Source organism: Simochromis diagramma, unplaced genomic scaffold (assembly GCF_900408965.1).
Source record: "Simochromis diagramma unplaced genomic scaffold, fSimDia1.1 OVJJ01000822.1, whole genome shotgun sequence".
Lineage (NCBI taxonomy): Eukaryota > Metazoa > Chordata > Actinopteri > Cichliformes > Cichlidae > Simochromis > Simochromis diagramma.
Window position 1 is genome coordinate 3,563,361 of NW_024387520.1, and position 26,421 is coordinate 3,589,781.

The 26,421-nt window shown below is 39.8% G+C and overlaps 3 protein-coding genes across 5 annotated transcripts; 2 read left to right on the forward strand and 1 right to left on the reverse strand.

Moving 5' to 3' along the window:
- Positions 1-909: 909 nt before the first annotated feature.
- Positions 910-6,393, reverse strand: wdr54 (WD repeat domain 54). Its single transcript, XM_040019524.1, has 10 exons — positions 6,314-6,393; positions 5,713-5,996; positions 4,776-4,838; positions 3,913-3,979; positions 3,416-3,472; positions 3,196-3,323; positions 2,929-3,029; positions 1,979-2,141; positions 1,702-1,776; positions 910-1,527 (listed from the first exon to the last, which is right to left on the reverse strand). Exons 2-10 carry the CDS (start codon positions 5,935-5,937, stop codon positions 1,396-1,398), a joined length of 1,011 nt encoding a protein of 336 aa, XP_039875458.1. The 5' UTR covers positions 5,938-5,996; positions 6,314-6,393; the 3' UTR covers positions 910-1,395.
- On the forward strand, positions 6,314-9,351 carry LOC120726160 (uncharacterized protein C2orf81 homolog). Of its 3 annotated transcripts, none has more exons than XM_040019528.1 (4): positions 6,314-6,419; positions 7,395-7,647; positions 7,832-8,002; positions 9,198-9,351. In XM_040019528.1, exons 2-4 carry the CDS (start codon positions 7,408-7,410, stop codon positions 9,258-9,260), a joined length of 474 nt encoding a protein of 157 aa, XP_039875462.1. In that variant the 5' UTR covers positions 6,314-6,419; positions 7,395-7,407; the 3' UTR covers positions 9,261-9,351. The 3 variants fall into 3 exon arrangements, with proteins under 3 accessions (XP_039875462.1, XP_039875460.1, XP_039875461.1); XM_040019526.1 differs by having other exon boundaries at positions 7,802-8,002; positions 9,198-9,342; XM_040019527.1 differs by lacking the exon at positions 6,314-6,419 and adding an exon at positions 6,438-6,556 and having other exon boundaries at positions 7,802-8,002; positions 9,198-9,343.
- A 1,645-nt stretch (positions 9,352-10,996) lies between these two features.
- Positions 10,997-26,159, forward strand: nol6 (nucleolar protein 6 (RNA-associated)). Its single transcript, XM_040019523.1, has 26 exons — positions 10,997-11,153; positions 11,368-11,586; positions 11,719-11,835; positions 11,924-12,103; positions 12,198-12,366; positions 12,519-12,653; positions 13,059-13,222; positions 13,925-14,045; positions 14,154-14,212; positions 14,326-14,427; positions 14,519-14,634; positions 14,835-15,012; positions 15,206-15,328; positions 16,664-16,812; positions 19,959-20,034; positions 20,617-20,757; positions 20,939-21,056; positions 21,266-21,420; positions 22,111-22,274; positions 22,387-22,539; positions 22,651-22,748; positions 22,905-23,029; positions 24,713-24,802; positions 24,894-25,094; positions 25,555-25,656; positions 25,845-26,159. The coding sequence occupies exons 1-26, from the start codon at positions 11,115-11,117 to the stop codon at positions 25,992-25,994; spliced, it is 3,444 nt and encodes a 1,147-aa protein (XP_039875457.1). The 5' UTR covers positions 10,997-11,114; the 3' UTR covers positions 25,995-26,159.
- Positions 26,160-26,421: the final 262 nt, after the last annotated feature.

The window sequence follows — 26,421 nt, forward strand, 5'->3', positions numbered from 1 at the left end:
ATGCCTGAAAAGAATAATGTTTTAAAGATACAGTCACATAAATTTCTTCTTCAAACACATTCACAATAGTTTCCTGTACAACTATTTTAAAACCATTGTACCAAACCTTTCTAAAAGTTCTAAAGATTTGTTAAATACTTAAAATATGAATTGTATTACTAATGATTTAAACGAAACACTGAATTGAAAAACAAAAACCCAAAGCTAATTATAAAACACTGGGAGAGGCGTTTACCACTGTTACGAATCCCTTTTTCTTTTCACAGTATTCAAGCAAATTATTTTCCTTCTCTTGCATAACAGGGGAACTCTTCAACAATTCAGCACTTACTTTACTGCATTGTATGTAATTAACTATTCATTATTCATTTATATTATGCTGAGAAAATAGGAAATTGGTTAAATGATGCACTGAAACATCTAAAAATATAAGTACAAATACAGTATGTAAGAGAAACACAAAGTCTGTAGTTCTAAAGAGCTTGAAAGTCAATATTTGGACGCATGTCTTTGGATTGTGGAAGGAAGCCACAGCACCTGCAGAGAACCCAAACTGACACAGAGAGCAAACTCCATACAAAAAGGCCCGAGGCAGATGGCGGAATTCAACCTTGCTGTGAGGCAACAGTGCTAACCACCACTCCACCATGCTACAGGGCTAAAAATACTATTTAAAACAGCTTGTTTGCTAAGTTCTCTGTTGACACAACACCAGTTAAGGGCTTTTTCATGCTTGAATGATTTACAGGTCAGTGTTAAGCAGCTTAACGAAAAAAAACATTCCCCTGGAAATTGTCAGCAACAAGGATCGCACTGAAAATAAGTGAAAAAAAATGTAAAGAATGTAATGTAAAGAGCAATGCTGTGTGCACTACAGCACTCTGACACTATTACAGATGCTGATTTTTGAACTCTGTGCTGATAACAGACAGGATGGTTCTTTTCCTCCTTAGCTGGGCAGATGCAGTGGTTTGACTCAAAATAAGCTTTACGTTTCACCTCAGTTAATCTTAAATTAGTTGAAACTCAGAGAAGGTCCCGGGTATTATTTTAAATATGACTTTGGTCTTTACACAGCTTTTGCAATCGTTTATTTGCCCTGTTACAACATTTCTGAAATGTTCTGCTTACACCAGATTTAAAATCAGCATATATGCTTCTAAAAAATATATATAATTTTTTAAAGTTTCAACAGTTGACATTGTGTCTTTGTGCTATTTTTCAAATAACTACTACTTACTGAAATGATTTTAAAAAATACATTTTACACAGTTTACCAGCTTTTTGTGGATACAGGCCTGCAGATGTACAAACAAATACCAAAATACCTCCAAAAAACTGTTCCATATACCAAACAAACCAATGAATACACTTAGCCATAATGACGTTAGATTCCTATGACTGGATGTAGCGGATAATCTCACTCAGATCATAGCCTGTCACTGCAAAGGCATAGCCATCGCCATCACAGAACTTGGCGCCACAGATTTGTGTATCTGTCACACACTCGTTATGCAAATGCGCAACCTAAGAGGAAATGAGAAAAACACACAGTCAGGTTCTGTTTGAGAGTAAGACATAAGTCATCTTGTGTCAGTCATCCAGGTGTGTAGGATGACTGGGGGAGACTGCAATGAACTGTCCCTCTTTTTTAAATGTATTCAGGAAATGTGCTTTGTAGTCTGTCTTGGGACCACTTACCTCCACACTGTTGGTCTCTGGGGTGATAGTCATGTGCCATACTCTGACAAGAGAGTCCTCAGCAGCAGATAAAAGCTAGCGTAGAGAAGGAGATGGTCATCTTTCAGGTGATTTGAGGTAAACTATTAATATTACTACTAAAAATATGTTTAAATGTAAATATACTTCAAATTTTCACTAATTATTGTCTAACTGACAAAAGATGAATCTGTTACTTTCAGCTGTGAAAAAGCTAAATAAAAAAGGCATTATTATACATCTTTTTGATACAACTCACCAATCCAGAAAAAGGAGCAATGTCTACTGAGTATATCCAGCGAGCATGAGCGTTGATCTCAGCATGCAAAATTCCCGTAACTGCCTCGTAGAGTCGAATCTGGCCTGTGCCGTAACCTGCCACCGCTGTGCCCTTCCACAACTTGACAGATGAGCAGCTCATACTGAAACCATTGAGGACCAATGCCATCAGGGAACCAACAGAAACTATATTTTATATTAGATTAGAGAATGTCAGGAAATAAAACACATAAATAAGTCAGTGTAAAAAATACCTTCGGTCAGAACAGACAGCATTTTTCAAGTCCTGAATCAAGTCTTTGCTGGAGTTTCCCCCCCCTATTTCTTAATGAAATGACTTTAATATAGCATTAATCTGTTGTAAAATTGATTTTTGTGCCACTTCTTATTTTCTCTTCCACTTGTTCTGTATCCTCAAAGTTTTTAAGGATCCACTGCACACCATGCCAAGATATCCCAGGTTTTCTGGCAACAGCTCTTTGAGAAGCATCTTGTTGAAAAATATTATTTTATTTCTGTCAAACTGTGTTATCTTAAGCATTTTTCATTGAATCAACTAAAGAAATGAGAACACACTACATATTTTTGCAACAGGCTCCTAGTAACAGAGGCTAAAGATACCATTTAAAAATTTCTTCTAAGCTCAGTTGTCTATTATTAAACACAATGGTTAGGTAGAATGTCATGCTTGAATAATTAATGGGTCAGTGTTCAGTGGTTTAGCAAACAAAAAACATTCTTCTGAAAATGGTCGGGTACAAGGACTGAACTGAAAATGACTGAAAAAGCAGCTAGTGTCCAAACAAAAACTTTTAAATAACTTCAGAAAACCCAGAGAACTACTGTTCAAGACCAATGGGTCCTTAAAAGCAATGTGACGAAAGGTGTGGCTCAAGACAACACTGTAGAAAAAAGCTTCAGTGAACTTACTCAAAACCAGGGATTTTGTTGAGCAGCTGAAACTCCTCCCCAGACTTCCACACACATAGGTTTCCCCCATCATCTGCAGTGACAAGATTAGCTATGCACTCCTAAAGGAACAGAGAAAAGGATATTGTAATTCATAGAACGATCATAGTTGTTATAATTATTACATAAGGTATTTATTCATTTAATCTATGACTCATGCAAGAGGCGTACACTGTCATGTACGAACAAAGACTGTGACAGATTGCAAAACACACATATGTGCCTTACCTGGCTGCCAGAGCACTCTGAGGCCATGTCAGTGATGGATTCTTTGTGCTCCTCCAGGACTTCAGACAAGGTAATATTACTTCCTTTACTGGGCACATCAAATACTAAAATTGCACCAGATGAAACTCCTATAGAATGAGAAAGAGACAAGTAGACTGTAGACCTGTGCTCTTTTGACTACACGAAAACTGAAAAGACAAAAATTCCACCCAGCACTTACCCACACATATATAATTCTCGTACACTGCTGCTATCCCTCGGGCAAACACTGCCTGTGCTGGGACAGAAATTAGGTCTGTGAATGCACCAAATCTAATAAAGAACTCAGGGTTAATAATTTTCTGTCTCACATGCAAATATGTGATGAGTATGGAATTTATGAAGCTGAATACATCAGTCACAGGTAACAGTATTTATCAGCAAGCATAAGAAAATCTGAAAACGTCTTTATTGCCATAGTGATGTCATAATACTGGTGTAAATCTTTAAAAAAAAAAAAAACACTAAATAATGAAGACATCCCATGGGTGTTGATGTTATAGGGATGGATCAATTGATCTAAATCCTCTTCAGGAACAATTAAGTGATTCACTGTAACTCATTATATCGCAACACACTGCACACTATGGTTTCACACTAATGAGTAAAAAAAGTTCTTCTATTAGTGAGTCCCTACATGTGTAGTAGGATAGTTACAATTAAATGTTGCATATTTACCTGTAGGTGTTTCTGGAGTATCCAGTGCATGCCAGTACACCATGATGGAGCCATCAGATTCATACATCTAAAGGAACACACTTATAAGTAAATAAGACTTATAAGATAAGTAAAAAGCTACAAAACAATATTTATTGCTTGCGGTACTCTATGACAGATTAAATTTAACTTAATGTAATACTACTGTGTGTGTGATTATAGCCACTATAAGTATAAAATTAAAAGACATAACAGTGCCTCCTTTTCTGTTGGTGATCACCACAGCAGATCATCTGCCTCCATCTTACTTTCTCCCTACATGCAGAGGGTTATCAGTAGGGACATGCATGTCCTTCTTCACCGGCAGCTCCGTGTTTAACATCCTTTGTCCAGTATATCCACTATACCTCTCTGCACATGTCCAAACCATATCAGCTTTGTCTCTCTAACTTCATCTCCGAACTGCTTGACCTGAGCTGTCCCTCTGATGTACTCATTTCTAATACTGTTCCGTCTGATCATGCCCAGCAAAAATGTAATCGTCTTCAATTATATAGCTGCCAGCTCTGCCTCCTGTCTTTTTGTCAGTGCCTCTGTCTTCAAATCATGCATCTTAGCAGGTCTCAGTACCATCTTGTAAAGTTTCCCTTTAACTCTTGCTATTCTGTTACAAATCACCTCTAACACACGTCTTCACCCACTCGTGCACCCTCATCTCCTCTGTCAACCTGTCCATCACCATTGCAAACAAGAAAGGGCTCTGTGACGATCCCACCCACACCTTGAACCCATCTGTCAGTCCTGCTGTACACCTCATCACTGTGTTACTATCCTCATACATGTCCTGCTATTGACATCGAAACTGAGAAAATAACAACATCTACCTGGATGCCCTTTTGAGACGTCACCACAAGGAGATCACGAGAGGGGAGCACACAAAACGCAGCCTGTTACAAAAAAAACATGTATTATTTTTAAGCTTAATTGTTTTTTGTGTTACTTTTGTAGCTCTGCATTCTACATCACAGGACTATAAATGTACTGTATGAGTATGTGATTAATTGTAATATTTATATATGCATTACACATTGTAATGTATGTAATGTAACTGAAGAAAGTGTTAAGCCATTTTAACACATTGAGGGAAAAAGTAGCTGTCTGAAAATTAGTTGTCTTAGGTATACATGAGAATGCCTTTAATATGGTACGCAAACAAGCAAGACACAGGGGCGCACACACACACACACACACACACACACACAACATATATACATATATACATACACATATATATATATATATATATATATGTTTCTTTTCTAAGTGAAAAAATTAAGGAAGGAGAAAAACATGAGGATTAAAAAGCAAGACAGTGGTGAGTGGAGTAGATATCCACAAGCTGGGGAAGTGATCTGAATAGTATAGTCAGGAATAGTCAAAGTCAGGAAACCATCAGTTGACAGTTAACAGTCTTAACACTTCATAAACAGCCAACTTGGTCTTGGGCATTGTTACCAAATTAAGGATGCTTCCAACATTTCTAGAGTAATGCTTTAACATTCGTTTTGTAGGACTTTTAAGTTGGTTGTTTCAAATTATTTATAATATACTGGAAATAAATGAAATTTGTTGAAGGGGGATTATTTTGCCTTGGACTCACCAACGTATACCAAGTGCATTCATTTCGTGTACATTTAGAAAGAATACGACTGAAAATACTGAAGTCAATACTGACGTTTTGCTGAAGTCAATCTTTTAGCTGTTCTCAGTGAGTATGATAAGGTAAAATGGGGAGCAGAAGAAGTTGCACCGTGACCTAACCTGCATGATAAGCGAAGTGCTTGTAGCAACATTTGGCTCCTTGGACTGCAGCTGACGGTGGGTGTAGTTTAGGCCGTCCCAGGACGCGCTGACCATGTTGACCATGTTAGCATGGACCACGGTGAAGTGGGTGAGGCGCCTCGGTGCGATGCGCAGCACGCTGAGGTTGTTGTACAACGCTGATGCGCTGTTTTTTATCTGGATACTCTTTTCCTTGTGATACATTGGGTCTTCTTTGTAGGGCACAGTTGATCGAACAATGTGTAATCTAATCTGATGGCGGACTAAAAAAGAAAAGAAAGAAGACAGAAAATAAAGATACCATAATTAAATAGCAACTAATCTCTTCAAAAGCATGCCCTAACCACTAGGCTGTCGTTAATTCATAGCAAATTAAACGCTAACCACTTAACATTAGCAGCAAGCTAAGTATCTTAGCGAGATATTAAATACAACCGGACAGCCTTATATATTGGACATATGTAAAACAAAGTTTTAAAAAAAGTTTCCCCTCCCCCATAGCTGTTGCCTCAATCGATTATTCCAAATTAAGTTAATGTAAACGAAGGGCTTCTCTGGCTTTTGCTAGCAACAGGATTACCTATGCGTCCTCTGCAGCCATAGAGACGACGTAACTCTACGTACTACGTCAACTATGCGTGCTAGGTTGCTGGGCAACCGTGAATAGTACGAATCTGAGGATAAAGGTAAAATGTTCCAGTTTTGGCATGACAACACTGTTTATTAAAAAGAAACCTAACGCCGATTGTGTTGCGATATATAAATTTAGCGCTTTTAGTTGCAGTGTGATTAGCTACCTTAATGTAAAGGTGTCGCTGATAAGGTGCCTATCTCCACTGTTTGTGTGCTTCGTGTATGTCTGTAACGTGTATCCAGATAACGGAGCATTCGTTTTGATAACAGTGATTTTAGGGTTAATATTTGAAACTGTGAAGAGTGTTTTAAAACACCTACTCTATGTGCAAACTACTCATAATTATTACGATAATAACAGGAGTAAAAATAAAAAAATTCTCTGCACCCCGAACGAGCAACAGTAGCCAGTTGGCTGCCTGTGTAGAAATGACATTTGCAGCGGGACAAAACCATATTAAAATGTTTTTTGTTTTTTTTGTTTTTTTAATATACAGGTCATTGTTTGTATTCTTAACTCCAGTGTGGGGATCACGTAAAAATTGTGTCTGTTAACGTAGAATTGTGACTTTTGGGCCCGTCATTTTGATCATCTAACGGAATTAAAGCCACAAACTTCCTGATTGATGCACTAACTGAGCTTTTGAATGCCCTGTCTGCAACTGCCAGCATACTGACCTTTACACGACCATAACACGGATAAAAAATAAAATAAACCTTTTCATTGACCAAAGAAAATAAATAGCTTGAAAAATGATAGCTATCTGGCATGCCCATGCATTTACTCTCCTCCTAATAAAACCCTAAAAATGTGACTGTCCCTTATTGCAACCTTTAAATGTTTACAGTGTCACCAAATCACAAGGTCAAAAGGTCAATCAAAAGGTTTCAGGACTGTTTCTTGATTATTTTTTTAACCAAGTGAGCTCACCAAGATCTTCATCATTAAATAGAATTTGGGTTTGTGATAATGCCAGTTTTTTTAGTTTTCCATGATCTGACTTTTTGCAATTTATATTTCACACCAGCCTCTGAGCAAAAATGCCACGCTCTGCAACCAAGGTTCAAACTGACAAGCACAGACGTAGGTCATCTGTACAGGTGATCTCACCTGCAGCACAAGAGCAGAAAGGGGAAGATATAATCCCAGGTCACTTGACCCAGACCCAGTGGACAAATATGTTGCTTCAGGAGGATGCAGATGAGGCAGTGGGGGAAATCTTAGATGAACTGCTGAGGAAGGTCATGAAAGGATGTCTTGATGTGTATACTGAGAGCCAGGTAAAACTGAGAAGCTTATCAGCTTTTTGTTGTTTTTTTCTTTTACAATCAGTTCAACATTAATGTTATAAAGCAAATACTTTGTCTTGCTTTTATCCATAAATAATATATATTGCATTTCACATCTGTGATGTTGTCTGTCTTTGGCAATAAGCTACCAACTTTCTCTGCATCTTGGGCCAAGAGGTACCTCACACAGATTGTAGAGCACCAAATCTTGTGCCTAGATGAGGGAGAAGGACCAGTCGAAAGATCAAAAACAGAAGATTCTGAGCCTGTGCCACCAACTTCCGATGCCTGGGCTCAAGGATGTGTGCCTGTTCTTATCCATCAACAACATCTTGCTGCACAGGAGGTACTCTTATAGTCTCTTCTATTTGTCTTCTATTCAAATGCCACCATTAAGATATTTGTATTCACATCTACACTATATCTATATTGCTATATTCCTTTGTAACAGAAGGCTGACATTGACCAGGTTCCAGCACAGAGAGAGGCACGAGTCAGCCAGCAATGAATGTTGAAGTCCAAATAAAAAGCTCCTCAAAGCGAGTTAAAAAAGAAACAAGTCCAAATTAACCAGCCTTCCCAGTCTACCAGTTTAAAGCCGATAGAGAGTGATGCTATCATGTTCCTGGGTCGAAGACTCAGTGTTTTGATTTTTGTATTATAATTGTTGATCTTTGATTTCATCATGGTTTATGACGACCAATGTTTTGGTTTAAGTTTTTGTATTTCTTGCTCTCCAGTTGTTCTTGGTTTGTGATTTCGAGTTCTTAGGTTTTGGTTCCTGTCCCCCTCATGTTTAGTGTAGGTTTAGTTCTGTCCTCGTGTTTATTCTCTTGTTCCCTAGTCAGTCGTGTCTCATGTCACTCTTGTCCCTGTACTTCGTGTTCCCTCTGTTCAGTATCAGTCTATGTCTCTGTACCTGTCGTGTGCTTCCTGTTTTATTTTAACAGTCTCTGTTCTCCGTTCAGTCTCTGTCCCAATGTTTTCTCTGTGCTTGTCCTGGTCCCACATCTCATGTCTAGTCTCCCTGTCTCTATGTTCCCGCTGTAAAGTGTCAGTTATGTCGTAACATTAAGCTCTCGCCTCTGAGTCTGTGACTGTATGTACGTGCCATATTTTCTATTTTACTCTGATAGTCTCGTGTGCTATGTCGGTGTGTCTAGTTCGGCTCCCCTTGCCTCGGCATGTTTAATTAGGTTCAGCTGTGTCTCCCCCCGTTTGTTTCCTCGTTCCCTGTGTGTTCTCCTTAGCTCCTTGTTGGATCGTCTGCGTTACTCCTGCGTTCTCTCCTGTGTGTCATTGCTTCCGTCTCAGCTTTTCTAGTTATGTTTCAGGTTAGCTTTGCCAGTATAGGTTTTGTTTGTTCTTTTCTAGTTGTCCTTGCCATTTATTTTTAACATCTGTTCAGCCCTAAATATAGGCTCGTTTTCTGTTACCATCCACATTCATCTCCATTGTCTGCATTTGGGTCCACTCCTCTAACTTCATGTGGTTTGCCTCAAACCATGACAGATGCGCCTGTGCTGTTTTCTGTTGATCAGGTTGCAGGAGGTCCATCACCTCGGGTCACCCCACTGCTTCAGCCCAAGATCTGTGACAGCTGATTAGAAGACGTAGCAATGTCTATGGTTGAGCCACACATTAACACAATAAATTTGAAAAAACTACTATAATTGTACAAGTCTGCCTTTTTTTTTTAAACTCCAGTTTCCCACCATGTGATTTTAGCTACTCTCCATTTGAAATACAGAAATGAAATACAGTATTTCTAATCTAAAAAAATGTTGCTATATAAAATAACACATGATAAAGGTGAGTTGTCCCAGGAACGACATTGCACCTGAAAGTTTTATTCGTAATACATTATATGCATTGGAGTCTTTTTATACTGTGTGCAGAAATAAACACTGAGACCTTATTATTTACGTATCTCGTAAAATATACTTTACATATCAAGTGATCTCTCTCAAATGTTAGACTCTTGTAATTTATTTAAGTACTCTTTAGCAATACTTCACCAGGCTTATTGCAAGGCACTCAGAGCTCTTCTTTGAATGTTGGCTGCCTTTTGTTCTTTCAAGATGATCCGACACATTCAATAATGTTAAGGTCTGGGCTCTGGGGAGGCAGAAGTATGCTTTTACTGCATTGGCAGTGTGTTTAGGATCATTGCCAAGCTGAAAAATGAAGCTGATGCCAACCACCCGCCTTCCAGATGGTACTGTATGGTGGATGGTAGTGGATAGTAGCGTGACTTCTTGACAGCCATCCTTAATTGAAACCATTTCTGATGGAGCTGCAGTAAACAGTAGAAGGATCAGTTGAAGAGCTAGGGGGATTTTTCTGTTCCTGTATCACTTCTTTGCTGGATTTTTTTTCATTTCCTAAAGTCAAGACTTTTAGACACCGTTCATATGCTGTAGATGGATTTTTAAACCTCTTCTTCTTTTGTCCATCATTTGTCCTTTTCCCCTCAAATTTTTAAGATTACATGCACACCATATTGAGATGTACCAAGTTTAATAACTCTTTGGGAATCCCTTCGCTGGGGCAAAAATATTATTTTATGCCATTCAAACTGTCTGATTTATAGCATTTTTCATTAATTCTGCTAAAGAAATGAGAACAGTGTATGTGTTTTTGTGACAGAGCACTTGTAACAACATTAGTTCTTTCCTATGTTGTCTTTGTGTAGCTAGGACACTGGTTCTTCCTCTGAGTTAGGTGCATTTTTATGCTTGAATGATAGGCCATTATTAAGCAGCTTACCAAGCAAAGAAATGTTCCTATGAAAATGGTCAGGTACAAAGACTGGACTTAAAATGAGTGAAAAGCTGTTTATTATACTCTCACATATGTTTATAAAGGTTATAATGTTCCGTTTTTCACCATTTGGAAGATGTAATAGCGCCATAATCCTTTAGAGGCTGTAGTTTGTGGGGCTGTTGAATGTATTGTACATTATGCTGATAGGTGTTTGTATAATTGTGTTCTTCCCTGGAGGCAAAATAACATAATTGTATCTACTATATTTAGCAATTAATTGCTTATAAATAGCGGATCTGCATTTTCTGTACATTTGTATTGATTTGAAAAAAAATATTAACAGAAATTTAAAGCAGATAAATATCACCGTATCGATGGTATGTTATTTATTTATTTATTTTAGCTGTGTCGAAATTATTATAGGCATGTGTCTGCGCATGAGCGGCTCCGGAGCACCAATCAGAAGATTGTTTGTGCAACCTATCTTGGGAAAGACGATTGGACCCGCCCAGAGAGAGAAGCAAGCCAATCATCGAGCTCCCTCACCTTTTCTAACCCAATCAGGGAAATATTTTGTTGGGTAGCAAGCTTCACTAACCCTTGGCACATGTGAAAGCGGAATGAAGGGAAAGCGCTGTTGATGAAACGTTCCTAAATAACTGAAATTTTATCTTGTCGAAAACAATTTAGAAATGAAGAAGAAGCAGTCCGTTCCAGAGGAACCAGCAGAGGTAAGACTTGAAAATTTAGTAAAGTGTGGCTTCCCGATCGCTCAGAAAAGAGCAGTTCTACTCAGCGATGCACGAGTACTGCTCGCATGCCTACAGTTTGCTATTTACGTCGCACTGGAACCACTTAGCGAACTTACATGTTTCATACATTCTGTGCTGGGGGAATATTGGTAACACGTATTACAGTGCAACATGTATAATTTGTTGTTTACAGATGAATCCCTCAGATTCCTCTCGACAGAGAGAAGAGGACGAGGAAAATGAGGCTCCAGTTAAAGCAAAAAGAAGCAAAGCTGATCACGCAGGGGAGGAGGTTGTCTATCACCCAGTGAAGCTATCTCGAAATGATCTGTATCGACCTCCTACAGCAGAGGAGCTCAACCAACTGAAAGAGGCAGAAAGCCTGTTTCACTGCAGTCTGCTCAAAATGCAGGTGAGACGCCAGACTTAGTGACATAACCATAAAAGATAATGATAAAAAAGGAGTGTGATCATATCTCTTAACCCTGTTGTCGTATGTAACCACTGACCACACAAACTGATAGTGATCTGTCATCAATAATAGATGGAGGAACTGTTGAAAGAAGTTGCATTGAGTGAACGCAGGAAACGCCAAATAGATTCATTCATTCAGACAGTCACCAAGTTAATCCAGACTGTGCCAGACTCACCAGAAGTTGAGGTATGTTGTGCTTCAGTTGTAACCAAAGCTTTGTGATTGGCAATAGATGGTCAACTCCACACAAATTCACACATGATTTTTGTCTCAGGTAAGTGACCTGTCCTGGCTGTCTGGTGCAGTGAAGGTCCCATTTCTCTTGGTGCCTAAAACAACAAAAGGGAAATTCCACATGGCACCTCCTTCTTCCATTGATCTGATCGGGAGCTACCCCTTGGGTACCTGCACCAAACCAAATGTCATGGTGGACCTGGCTGTCACAATTCCAAATGTAAGTCATCCTAACTGCTTTTGTATTCTACAAAAAAAATCAATGGTGTGCTGTGTTTCCGTAGCCTTCAGTCTGCTATTCTGTCTGTTGTTAGGATGTCCTCCATCCAAAAGATGTCCTGAACCAGAGGTATCCGAGGAAAAGGGCTCTCTACCTGGCAGGCCTGGCCCAGCATCTCACTTCCTCTTCTGACATCGGGACCATGCAGTATTCCTGTCTCCATGGGAATCGACTTCGACCTGTTCTGCTGCTGACCCCTCCAGGTATTCAAGTTTTAATTAATTTCATATTGTATACATTTTAAACATTATTCAATGACATTACGTTTACATTATATGGATTTTAACATCTATGTTAAAAGGCTTTTTTTTTTTTCTGGTTGTGACTTTGAGATAAAAAGTGTTCTGTATTCCAGGTAAAGACTCTTCCAGCTTCACTCTCCGTGTTCATGCCTGTCCAGCCCCCGGGTTCTTCAAGCCCAGCCGTTTTCATCCCCAGAGGAATAACATCAGGACAGAGTGGTACACTGGTTTGCAGACTTCCCAGTCTGGTAAGATTGTTATTGTTCATCCCAGTATTTAAATCTCCTCCAGTAAAGTGTCTCAGACAATGATTTTACAGTTGTATGTTAAATTTAGTTAAATACTAACCCTCCGACTACAGAAGTAGAAGTAGCCTGTCATGAACTAGAAAAACATCAAACAGGCTTAAAAAATGACCTGGATATTTCAGATGGAATGAGAAGCAAAGCAGGAACATCAAAGGAGCATGCAAAGGAGATCTCAAAGTTGTTACCTTTTTTTGGCCTTCTGATGCAGCTTGAGTCTTTGAACAAACTGTGTCTGGATTTTCAACAGACTGTTTTCATTGTATTGTATATTTATAGCCATGTTATTAGTCAGCAACTCCTTAATTAAATTATCTTTTTTTTTTTTTTTTACTTATTTTGTCACAGAGAGCTCTGAACCTCCGACTCCACATTATAACAGCTCTGTTCTGGGAGATTTATTGCCGAGGGCTCACCTCCAGTTCCTCTCTGCTGTCAGCTCTCAGTGCTCAGCTTTTACTGATGGGGTGGCTTTACTTAAAGTCTGGCTTCGTCAAAGAGAGCTTGATCAGGTAGGAAGCTCTCATTGGTTCTCACAGTTGTTGCATAGAGTTCAGAGGAGTGCACTGCAAAGTTCAGCATAGCACTTTGCATTATATGGCTTGACAAAACCGAAAACCCCAGTCAGAGATAATGATTACAACAATGGTTATAATCAACTTTATTCTTGACTGGATCATATTGAAGTGCTGCAACTTTTGATTTAGTTAAACATTAAAAGTTCTCGTAGCCTAATAAAGGAGATGTGGAAATCACTTTAGTTTATCTCCAGATCAATATATATTATTGATTAAATAATTATTCTTTGTGATCAATGGCCTACAACTACATCTGATGAATTTTCAGATCTGTATTCTAGTAGCTGAGGTTCCAGCAGCGTAAGATTTGGAAGCAGATTAGAGTCAAACATGAAAACATTTATACACATTCTGCATCATCGATTAATATTGCAACTAATAATCATCAATAAATATTGCACTAGTAATGCAACACGTGCTGTAACTTTCCAGATACTTTTAAACTGAAATTCTGATCCTTGCCTGGTCCACATCATGGTTTTAGCACAAGTCACCATTAAAATCTAGCCAGGTAGAGGGACAGCCATTTTCACAACACTGAAAACTCTGAATTAAAGCTAAAGCTAAAAAATGTCCTACTTTAAGGTGTAATTTTTTTTCTTACCTTATATCTTTATTGTTCTCAATGTCTTATAGGGCACTGGTTGTTTTAATGGCTTCCTAGCTTCAATGCTGTTGGCGTATCTACTGATCACTCATAGAATCAGTAACAGCATGACGGCATATCAGCTTCTTCGAAACACCTTGAACTTCTTGGGTAATTTTAGTTTTAATGGATGTCCTCCTGTGTCCTTTTTTAAAATTTTGGTAATTGAAAGGTAACTTGCTTATCTCTGTTTTGAATGCCTTGCACCTTCTTCCTCAGCATCTACAGATCTGACAGTGAATGGAATCAGCCTGGCCAAAGATCCTGACTCTACAGCTGTGAGTTATCCAAATCAAATTTAAAACACTAATTGTGTGCATGTACTTTATTCACACTTTCATTTACTCTGGAACTGTGATTCAACCAACCCCCCCGTATCTTTTCTCTGTAGCCATCCATTTCAGAGTTCCATGATGCTTTCCAGGTTGTGTTTGTTGATCCTTCGGGACACCTTAACATGTGTGCTGACATCACTGCTTGTACATACAAACAGGTAACTGAACAGTGGTGTGTTTAAACTTTTTTTTTTCCACTTGTGATTTTTAAGCAACTGTTTCTGAACTTTCTTCACTTTGGTTCCTCAGCTGCAGCATGAGGCATCTTTGTCAATGCAGTTCTGGGACAACCCTACAGTGGATGGGTTCCAGTGCCTCCTCATGACACCCAAACCCATGATAAGGACAAGTGACCATGTGTTCCAGTATGTTTCTATAAACAAATGCATATATTTAACATATTTAGTTAACCTTGCATACTAGGTAAGCAGTTGGGTTCTGCACCTTCTTTTTAGGAAACATGGTTACTAAATGTAAAACAAATCACATGGAGGACTTTTACTTTCAGAGTAGAGATCATTATGCTCTTCATCCTCTCAGCTCTTCTGTTTCATTTCCCCTTTAGGTTGTGTGAGCTGGTGAAGCTTCAGTCCAGCTGTAAGAAACTGAATCTTCTCAGTGAGCTGATGGACCACAGTGGGGATTACATCCACACTGCATTGCCTTTTATTCTGTCACTTCTCCAGCAAGGATTGTCCCAAAGGATTCACCTCCTTACCCACTCCCTCTCTCCTGACCCTGAGGTGAAAAAGACTTGCATTCAGGAATTATTGCTTTATTTCATATTATCTAAGTTACCAATGTGCAGAAAGAATTGGCTCTAATACTACTAATGTAACAGTGGATATGTTTCAAAGTTATGAAATATCCGTGTAAAAAGAAGTTAATCTCAAAATTGCTATCTGCAGAACTTACTTTACTTTGGTTTTATTTCAGTGGTCTGTGGAGAGCGAAGCCCCAAAGCACAAAGCTCAGCCTCCGTTATCTTTCGGTTTGCTCTTAAGGACAGAGCTGTCATCCTCTGTCCTAGAACGAGGCCCACCAGCAGACAGCCCCAAGGTAACCTCACCTGCCTTTATTTATTGCATGTATAGGGCTTTATTTCTTGATTTAGCCACTGAAGTTGAAGACAAAAGGTCACTTGACTCATAATGCTACATGCATGACTCATTGTCCATGTAAATCAGATTGTATTTTTTGAAATGTGCAAGTGTGTAATACAGTGGTCCCTCACAATAACGCAATTAACCTTTTGCGGCCTCGCTGTTTTGCAGATTTTTTTTTGTGCAATTTTGCATGGTGTTTTTTTTTCTTTTTTCTTTTTCTGGGTCCTGATTGATTGACAATGGTCTACATCCAATTTCGTGCCGTGTCTCCTGTACAGTACAGAATGCGTTCAGCTTGTCAAATTTAAATAAATCTTCGATCGCTAGCAGTGTGACTCTGAGGTGCTGTACTGTATTCTCCCCAACAATCACAACGTCGATGAAACGGTTTGCACATTTTGCCTTTGGTTTCATTCTATAATACTGGACTCATTTTTCTACAAAGGTTTGAACTTTGAGAGTGTTTAAACAAGAGGGAAAATGTTCAAGCCTGTCTGAGAAAAGTGTATAAATGGTGTAGTAAGGGGTTTTACAGCCTTAAAACATCTATAATAATTGTAAAAAATAAAGTTGGCTACTTTGTGGATTTCACCTATCGTGGGTTAACAAGGGACCACTGTATATAGACTTCTTGCGCTATAAGCCAGATTCACCTAATCATAAAGCGCTGTATACTGTGCATATACACACAGTTATGGATAAACATGGGGTTATTTGGGGAATGTTGCCCAATGGGGCTTCAACTTACAACCTAAAGAACCAGAGGATCGAACTACCGACTGGTTAATGGATGACTCACTTTAACTCCAGAGCCACAGCTCAGTTTGAGAATGGTTTTCTAGGTGTAAGAAGTGTATTTTTACTTCAAGTGTGTTTGTACACATCTTGAAGAATATTATACTGCTGCAGACAAATGTAACACTTATGCACGTGATTCTGTATTACTCGTGGCTTCATAGTGTAGTGGTTCACACACTCGCTTGGCCAAGCGCAAGGTCACTGGAGACGGGAAGGGCATCCTTCGTAAAACTCTACGAACTCAAAACATGTAGAGCGACCCATTGTGTCAACCCCCATTGTGACAAGGAAGCAGCTTAAAATGGACACACGGGTGTAACTATGGCTGGATTTTGCACTTTGTAACCAGCTTTTCTTTTAACATAAAAAGAGATCATGTTGTTCGTATGGAAATTGTGCTTATATTTTCTGTTACTTGTTTTTTGTGGCTTTGTTTTTAATCATGCTTGTGATTTAAGAAAAATTAAAAACCTAAATGTTCCTGTGCTAGGCGGCTGAATTTCGTCAGCTGTGGGGTCCTCGCTCTGAGTTGCGTCGCTTCCAGGATGGTGACATCACCGAGGCTGTGCTGTGGGACGGAGAAAGCATTTGCCAAAAGCGTCTGGTTCCCAAACAGATCATCACACACTTGCTGCAGCTGTATGTATTTTATCTCAGCAGAGCTTAGTTGAGAGACTAAAGAACTGACAATACTGTTAATACAGTGTAGTGTGGTGATCTTTTCCAACTATAACACTGATAGAAATATTCAGTAAGCTGTAATGCTTACAGAAACTACGGTGAAAGAAAGAAAGAGGCTTTGTTTTTTCATCCTGTCCTTAATTGTAAAGTTAGTCTATTTGATATTTAAAAAAACAAACAAACAGGTATTCATTGCCATTCATAGAACACAATGCCTATGTTAAGGTGAATATGGCATATAAAAGACTTCAGCATGATTGTAGAGCACTCGCCTCTAGATACTTGTTCTGACATTTGAAGCTGACTGTCAAGACTTTGTTATGACTACATATTTCTACAAATACTTCTTACATAATTTTACTACTGGTTCACTGCAAGCTGTTTCAGGGCTGAAGTGCCAGTATGAAGTTGAGCAAGGTGACAAAACAAAGTGATTGGTTTTAATTTTGAGAACTACTTAGAAGATGTTGTTAAATATTTGCCTGCAGCGAAGTAATGGCAACTGTTACTTTGCTGCAGGCAAACTTTGTTAAAAACTCAAAAGCAATGACTTCCAAGTTTTAGTGTCTGAAACAAGTTTCGGCTTATAGCACTGTTGAACACAAGCACGTACAACACGCCAACATCTTCCTATTTTGACTTCTTGCTTCTTCTGTTACCTTTCAGTAACCTTATTCTGTTGTTGGTATAGGGCACCAGCATCTTCAACATCTAAGGTCATGCAGGTTATGCATTTCTGTTTACAAAGATCATCATGTCAACATGCTCTGGGCTCAGTCTTCTGCGCATTGTTGCAAACGTTTGTCCTGCTTCTGACAATAAAGATGGCAGCGATACCCCTGGTACACACAAATAGTGTCTCGCAAGAGTTGCCAGTTTGGGGAATCTCGGTCCATTTACCCTCCACCAGTCGAGAGGGTTAATGTCTAACGAGGGAGCAATGTCTCTTAAGTAGTAATCGACCTGAGCCTCAGAGTCGGTGGCATAGGAAGAACTGTAGTTGTCGCCAAGGAGCAGCACCATAGTGTTTTTGGTGTCACTTCTAATTTGCGAGGGCACAGCTGCCTGGCTAATATCCGGGGTGACCAAAGTCTCCTGCTGCTCATCCTTTGCACCTGCAGTAGCAGTTACTACTGCATCCAATTTTGAAACTAGTTCATGCAGCTTAACCTTTGCAGCCAGTCTCCCCGTTGGTGTAAGGAAGCTCAGGTGTTTGTGCCGGGGATCCAACATGGAGGCGATAAGAGCCGGTTTTGAAGCCAGGTCGTTAGAGTCCACCTGCAATAAATAAAAATAAAATGGCATAAATATATGTAAAGGGAATGCAGATTATTATTTTTTAACCTTGTTAATATGTTTCAGTCAAAACCGGTGCTTACCTCCATGTGATTTCTAAGTGACTGCTGAACTTTGAGCTTGAACTCTGAGACTTGTTCGACGTCATTCTCTTTTGGCACGAGATGAGTCTGAACCAGGCTGAAGGTGATCGGGTAGATATTCGAAATGGACACCTCCGTATCTGCAGATATGACTGTTGTAGCCCATTTAAGTGTCGCCAGCACGGGCGTGAAGTTCTCAATTATCTGCCAGCAGTCATCTTCAATCTCAAGGGTCTGAGCTTCCTGCCTGCTGGTGACGCTGCGGTCGGAGAGGACGGCTTTAATCGCCCACCGTTGTTCAAGCAAACGTTCAAACATGTCGCAGATGGTGTCCCATCTGTCTTTGCTCGACTGGATGAGCTTGCGTTGCGGCAGGCACATCTGAACTTGCTTCTGTTCCAAGGCCTCATTCGCGAGCAAGTTGCGATTGAAGTGCTTAACTAGTTTCCCGGCAGCAACAACGATGCGGAGTAAATCTTCACTAAGCCCATCGCTGACTGCTCGCTGAAGCGTTGTGGCAAAAGCAAATCGTGTAGTCCCAGGTGGCACGGGTACATGCTTGGACTGATAAGCTGTTCTGCGTGTCGTTATGAACACATGAGGTCACTTTACCGGCGATGGCCCACGCCTGCACGGTGCTGAGCACGCTCTCTGTAACAGTGTCTGCAGTGGAGTGGCTGCCTGCTGAAACTTTGTGCGTCTGCAGCACAGCTGACCTCCCCTGCCAGTCTTCTGTTATAAATGAACACGACATGGTCATGTACCTCTGAAAGGTGAGACCTGTCCAGAAGTCTGCAGTGAGAGCCACTTTCTCCACTCTACCCAGCTGCACCATAAGCTCTTCAACCTTCTCATGAAAACGGCCTTCAATAATGCGTGTAACATCACCAACAGATGGCATTTTATAACTGTGCACAGTGTATGCAAGCAGCTCGCGAAAACCATCGCCACTAACCATGCTGATGGGGAGCATGTCCTTCTCTATCATTCTGGAGATGAGCTCAGTCACCTCCGCATGCGTTGCCAGCGACACACCGTCGTTGGGTGCTGCGTCCTGGTGCTTGTTTTTGATGTGGTACATCATGCTGGTGGTGCTGCTCCTGTATTTGAGCTTCGTGCCGCACATCGTGCAGTGAACCTCGTCGTCCTACTTTGATGAAGATATCCCAAACGGAGCTCCGCTTCAGGCGTTTCCTCTCGCTGGAGTCCCGCTCAGCAGGGGTGATGTTTATGTTGGGTGACATGACTGCAACCTGCGTGATTTCAGAGTTGTTGGAAGCGTTTTCCTCCTCGATGCACTGAACGGTGCAGATCACGGGTTTCTCGTCCTCGTCCATCGGCGTCGCGGATGAATGGTGCCTGCTCATGTGGTTCATCATGGAGGTCGTGGCTCCGCCGCAGTATTTCAGCGTCGCGTTGCATTTCATGCAGCGGACGAAGTTCCCCGTTTGTTCAAAGCAGTCCCACACGGAGCTGCGCCTCCTTCCTGTGCGCTTCATTCTTAATTCAGGTCTTCCAAGCCTTAGCAAGCTAGCAAATGTTAGCACTGACTGCTATCGGGGATGGGGTAAAAAAAATAAAACGGGGTTTGGGGGAATGTAAACAGGCTGTGACCTGTTTCACTTCGGCATGTGCCCTAGAAAAACCTGGCGGTGAAGCAATTATGTGTACAATTTCACTGAAGGTTCAAGTTAAAAAAGAGAGAACGTGTGTGTCATCCCGTAGGCACGCAGACATCCCCGAATCCTGTGTGCGGTATGTCGGGGCGATGGTAGATGACGTCATCAAAACGGGAAGTGAGGTAAACCGTTATTATTGAATTATTTTAGCCACGTATGATGGAAATTTCAAGACGAACTCTGACATACCGTTCATATTTTCCCCTAACAGTATGGTTTGGGTCAATACAGATCAATCTATAAAGTATGCTTAGTTTGTTTGACAATAATAATAGTATTATGTCTTGTTATACCTAAAATATATATATATATATATTAAAAGAAACAGCTATAATGGTCTAATTATGATTTATTAAGTAATTATATAAACTTAAAATGGCAAGAACATTATAAAACTGTTGGGATTTGTTATATAAATACTTATAAGCATTACAACCACATGCAAAAACACACCCCACTGGCATTTTTTTTCCTGATAATTATTTGTCTGTCAAAGCTCAACTTTCTTTTATTATTTTACTTAAAAAGATTGTAACAAATTTTGTTATTGTAGCTAAATTATCTTAGCAGTTAAATAATTATTTGTGTTAAAAAATAAAGTCTAATCCTGAAAACCACCAGAAGAGGGCATCAGTGATGTTTTTCATCACTGCATCTGCCTCTGAATGTCTTTTTTCAATATTAATACACATTATGCTCTTCAGGTGTCTGGCACTGGAGAGGAGGAGAGCTTAGTGGTGGTTCAGTCCTATGATGACCTGAGCAGAAAACTATGGAGGCTGGAAGGTCTGCCTCTCACCATCACTGCTGTTCAAGGAGCACACCCTGCACTCAGATACACACAGGTAAAATGCCTCGCTCTTACCAGAAAACTGCTGCCATGACGGCAGTAATAGGTATAAGTTGTTAAAAAATGTATAATTTTAAAATGGCACCTTGATCCCACTCAAAGCCTGTGAGCTCTTGATCAAACATTGATGTCTTTTATATTAAACTGTGAATTTATACTCAACTGTGCCTTTGCAGGTCTTTCCCCCACGACCACTGAAACTGGAGTATTCCTTTTTTGACAGAGAGAAAACTTCCAGATCACTGGTGCCTAAGGAAGGCAAACCATGTCCTGTCTATATCGCTCCTATAACAAGTTAGTGGCTCATTCATTGAAACATTTTAAAAGGTCTTTGAAAAAACTGCACCTAGATGTCTAGTAATTTCCACTCTGGCTGCTGTTCGTGGTGTAATATGCATACACTTTGACTCAAACGAAAACGTTTATCTTCATTTTCTTGGGTACTACAGACATGTAGCAATGTAAAGTCATACACCAATGTATTGGTTGCCTTATTCTTGCAGTAATCTGTCACATGGAAGGGAGTGGGAAATGGCCTCATGACCGCCTCGCGATCCAGCATATCCGAGCTGCGTTTCACATCCAACTTGGGGAGCTACTCAGAAAGCACCATAGCTATACATGCAGGCCCTGTCCTACCCACCTGGATGTCTGGAAGGTATGTTTTTGATTATGTGTACCCTTAGCTGGCTTTTCTGTGAAATTTAACTTGATATATATAATTTATAACTGAGAAAAGGGTCACTGAGCCACTCTGTCTTTTAGTGCAACAAGTTTATTCTTAGAGCAACTAGGGATCTAGGGGGAAAAAACAGACCAACAAATATTAAATTTAATTTCTCTTATTTTAACAAAAGACAGAGCACCTCTGGTTAGGTGGGCTCCATGCATTTTAATCATGTTATTTATATAATACTGTAGATCCTGTAGCTTCTGCAGCTGTTCCGTCACATTATTGTCTCCCCAAAAACACTTCTGTTGTGTTTTGTGTGCGTTTTTCTGTTTGCTGGTGTTTTCTTAAGTTTCTTAAGTACATTTGACAGTAGGTAACTTAGTAGTGTATACTCTGAAGTTGTTTGACTATTTTATTTTTTTGTAATGTTTGATTGCACGTAACAATATTCCTTTTATTTAAGCTGCCTTTTCAATTTGGTATAATTTATATTGCATCAAATCATAGCATGTTCTCTCAGTGCACTTCTGTAAGACACCCTGCTTTTAAAGAAATGGAGACAAGTTCATCAGTTTAATTAAAGAGCAAGCACTTGGTGGTAGTCAGGAGTAAAAAGTCCCATTCTACAGGTAGAAACCTTTGGCTAAAGCAGCACATGTTTCACTTTGCCCCTAGGATGGCCTGGTGTTCCGAGTCCAGGTGGCATACCACCGTGAACCTCAGGTGCTTCGGGAGAGCTTGACTGCAGAGGGGCTGCTGGTTGTAAGAGACAACGATGAGGCCCAGGCTCTGGAGATGGCCACCATTCACAAGCCTCTGCTTACGAGCACATTACATGGGTAAAAGTTCGAAAGTGATACAAAGTAGTTCCTGTGTGACAAAGCAGACTTATGTTTTTAGTTGTGTCTTTTCATTTTCTTCAGTCTGGTACTTTTGTCTTTTTATTTGAAGGCTCCAGCAGCAACACCCATGTTTTGGCGCAGCATGTCGCCTGGCCAAACGCTGGCTCAGTGCTCAGCTGTTCAGCGACGACATTACAGAGGACACGGCAGACCTGCTGGTGGCGTCGCTTTTCCTGCAGCCTGCTCCCTTTACTGCTCCCAGGTAGCCACCACTTTTGCTTTTTTTTTTTTATTTCTTGTTTTTTTTGTGTAGGAAACACGTTTTCCTCTGTTTGTTATGGGTCATGTGAGTGAATTTCTCCATCTTCCTCAGTTCCCCACAGGTGGCCTTCCTTCGCTTCCTTCATCTGCTCTCCTCCTTTGACTGGAGGAACAATCCGCTGATTGTCAACCTCAACAACCAGCTCACGGGCAAGTGCTCTCTCACACACATCCCTTTTCCGTGTGTGTGACACAAACAAATCCCTCTTGACCTCTTTCTTTTTACTCGCCCAACATACTTCTACATCCGTCCATATGCTTTATTGTTTCAACGCCAAATCTTTTTCGCCTCTCTGTCACGTGTAGCTGTGGACTACCCAGAGATCAAGAATGGCTTCATGGCCACCCGGGAGTCCCTGCCTGTCATGTTTATAGCTACGCCTAAAGACAAAAAACTGTCTATGTGGACCAAACGCTCACCTAGCATTCAGGTCAGTGGACACACAAGTACACAAATAACAAAGCATTTAATAGATCAGCTCTCAGCGCTGAATTTTAAATGATTAAATATTACATTTGTTTAGTAAACATGTGAGAAAAGAACACTGAAGAATGTACTATAGCTTAAAATACATCTGAAGTGTTTTCCCCTCCTTTTGCTTTTACAGTGTTTAAAAAGTTTCTTGCAGGTGTAGAGAATCATAAACAGCGGTGTAGAAAAGAGTTGCATGTTCTTGGCAAAGAACAGTCACATAGTTTTCCGATCCGGGATCCTTTCCTTAGTGCACACTGCTCTCCTGGATCACACTGAAAAGACAGGAATCATATTAAATTGAGAGAGTGATTCAGTACCTCTATAAAAGATGATAAATTGTTCTAAACAGACTGACTAGATCAGTTTTAAAATTCCAGCTGGTATTAGTTTTTGCCTTGCATACCACAGGGAGATAGCCATGCTTTTTTCTTAGAACTGGAAACGGATGGTTCTGAAGTCTTTCCAAAACGTCGTGTAAATCACTGATCTGAAACCGTACATAAAAAATTTCAAAGGGTCAAATGATAAACAGGATTATTGAAGTAAATAAATCTGAGAACGATGTTTACATCATTAATTATATCAGTTTAAAACCATCAGCTGTAGCTCACCAGCTGCTTTTCGTTGCCATCCTCTTTGGTAGTAAAATAAGTAAAATATTTAGTTTCATATTCCTCTGCTTGGACGTGACCGCAGCCGTAAAGTAGTCCTGTGGCACACAGTATCGTACAGAAAAGACACGCACACGAGCCTCCCATAGTGTGCGGCTGACCCAGATAGGTTTCCTGTGCTTGGCTACCTTGCTCCTGTTAGAAACAACAATTTTAAGGACCTGCCTCTCCCAGCATCCTCCTTTATAGTTCTTGGAGAACAGGAAATTTGTGCTGTGACGTCCTGATAAAGACGTCACTGTGGACTTAATTACAAATGTTGACATTGATTCTAGTTTACCTCCTGTGGATCCTCAGGCTTCACATCCCTGAGAATGTGAAGCCTGAGGGGGTCATTGTTGAATTAGTACGCACATTTTTGTAGAGACGAGTTCGGTAATGAGTCTTTTTTTTTTTTTTTTTTAAATTTGCAGTTGTTGCAGTTCCTGTGAATAACCACCAGGGAGTAGACTATGAAAGTAGTCTATTAACAGATTGAATATTAAGTTTATTTCTAATGACAGTGTTTTCCAATAAAGACTTCCATGACCATGACTTCAAAAATGTCATAGAAGTTGAAACAATTCATATCTGGACTAGAAAGAGCTCTCAGGTTGAATGATGTTATTTTTCTCTCAATTAAAAAAAGAAATTGGATTGCCCTGTTGTTGTAATCAACTAACTTTGATTAAAAATGTGGTGGAAGTTCAAAACAGATTTAAGGGGTGTATTTAAAGTTGTTGTTTGTTTGTTTTTGTTTTTATTTTCAACAATTTGGCAAAATTAGAAACCATACAGAAAATGGTGTTTTCGCTGCAGCTTTCCAGTTGTTATGCAGTTCCCGTATGAAATTAGGTCCCCAGATAAAATTATGCTACAAGATATGGGTGACATATATTCCAGTGCTAACTATTAGTTTGAAAACCGAGACAGTGTTTTTGGTGCTAATAGTTCAAAATGTTCAAAGACACTTTTGAATGTGTGTTCAGATGCTGCAGCGTGTGATAATGGTGGCTGCAGAGAGTCTTAAAGTGCTGGAACATCAGCTGATAGATGGCAGCCAGAAGCAGGATGTCAGGGTGGGTGAATACTGCCTTCATGATTTATCCACTATATAAATGCAGATTTTTGCTATTTCAGTGTTTTCATGCGTTCTTCGTATTTGTGTAGGTGATTTTGCGTCCTCCTCTGGACGCTTACGATGTTGTGATTCACCTGAACCCAAAGCAGGTCCCCCTGCTCGACCAGGCAGTAGATCCTCCGGCCATCACCTTCAGCAGGGGCGTGATGTCTGGCAGTGTGGCTCAGCCTGGAGGGCCCCTTCCAGTCATCGACTACAACCCTGTGTCCCTCTACCTGGGAGAGCTAAGAGTGAGTAATGTCTTTCAACATTTCAAATGCTGAGTGTGTTTTTGACAGACTTTTAAAAAAAAAAAAAGCGTGAAGCAGATATTATGCTTGAAAGCTGACGTGTGATACAGCAGAGCCGCTTCCAGATAATAAAAAATTAAATCGCAGGCAAGAGAAAATCCGAGATAAACTCAGCTGTTCTTATACTGTAAGGCAGTGAAATCCAAACTGCACAACATTCATACTAATTCCGGTTCTTCCTCTGTATCCCATCATTTACATGTCTATCACAGTCCTGTTTTGACTGAGTAAGCTTGTCAAACTGAAGTGGGTTTTGGGTTTGTTTTTGGTTTCTTTGTTTGTTTGTTTTTAGGGGGGGGGGAATATACTCAATAGTTTTCTAATAAGTTTTGCTTTGAGCTTCACAAATAAGTGTCAGTTGATATGCGTAACATAGTTTTATTTTTTTTTTAATTTCCAGGAGGCATTTGGAGACTTGGCCCTTTTCTTCTGTGATCCATGTGGTGGAACAGTAATCACAGTTTTATGGAAGCCAAAGGCATTCATCCCAACCCCCTTTAAGGTAATTGCAAAGTGACTTCCATTTAAAAACATGAAGGCAGTTAAAAAACAAGTTTTTGGGTGTGTGGAAAACTTGCTTTTGTAATAGTCAGTCTGTTCATTTTCACACCTTCACACTAATCACCTTTTCCTCATGTTTCCTTTTTCTTTGTTATTATGTTTTGTTTTTTTTTCTTCACAAAACCTCAGACGTCACAGGTGTCTGCTCGCAGCGTGGAGGTCACTGGAGATGAAGCTAAGACTGTTCCCAATGTTGAAGCAATACTGGAGGACTTCGGAATCATGGGGAAGGGCTTAGTCAAGTCAGTGGAGGCCAGGACTGAAAAATGGTCATTTTAGACGCAGCACAAATTCAATTCCATCACAAAATAATAAAACAGTGAAAACATGAATGAATTTTGAGCTTCTTGTTAACCATATCCGTTAACAGTTCTGGCTATATTTCTCTCATCCATCTGTGTTTGTTTCATGTCCAATAAATGCATACATGCTGTTTGTATTTCAGTTTATTTGCCTCTTAATTTCATTTAATTGTCTTGATTTATATACATCTATAGGTGTATAACACTTGCACATCTACAAAACAATGACATTTAGCTTTAAAGTCATTTATTAAAAAAAGTTATTCAGAAACATTTATGATAAAACTTTTGAGTCATTTATCATAGTTTTTATTAGATATAATTAGATTTATATGTACTCAAGTTTCTCATGAGGATTTCCTTCCTTTCACACGAGGGGACATTTTAATCATTTTAATGGAACT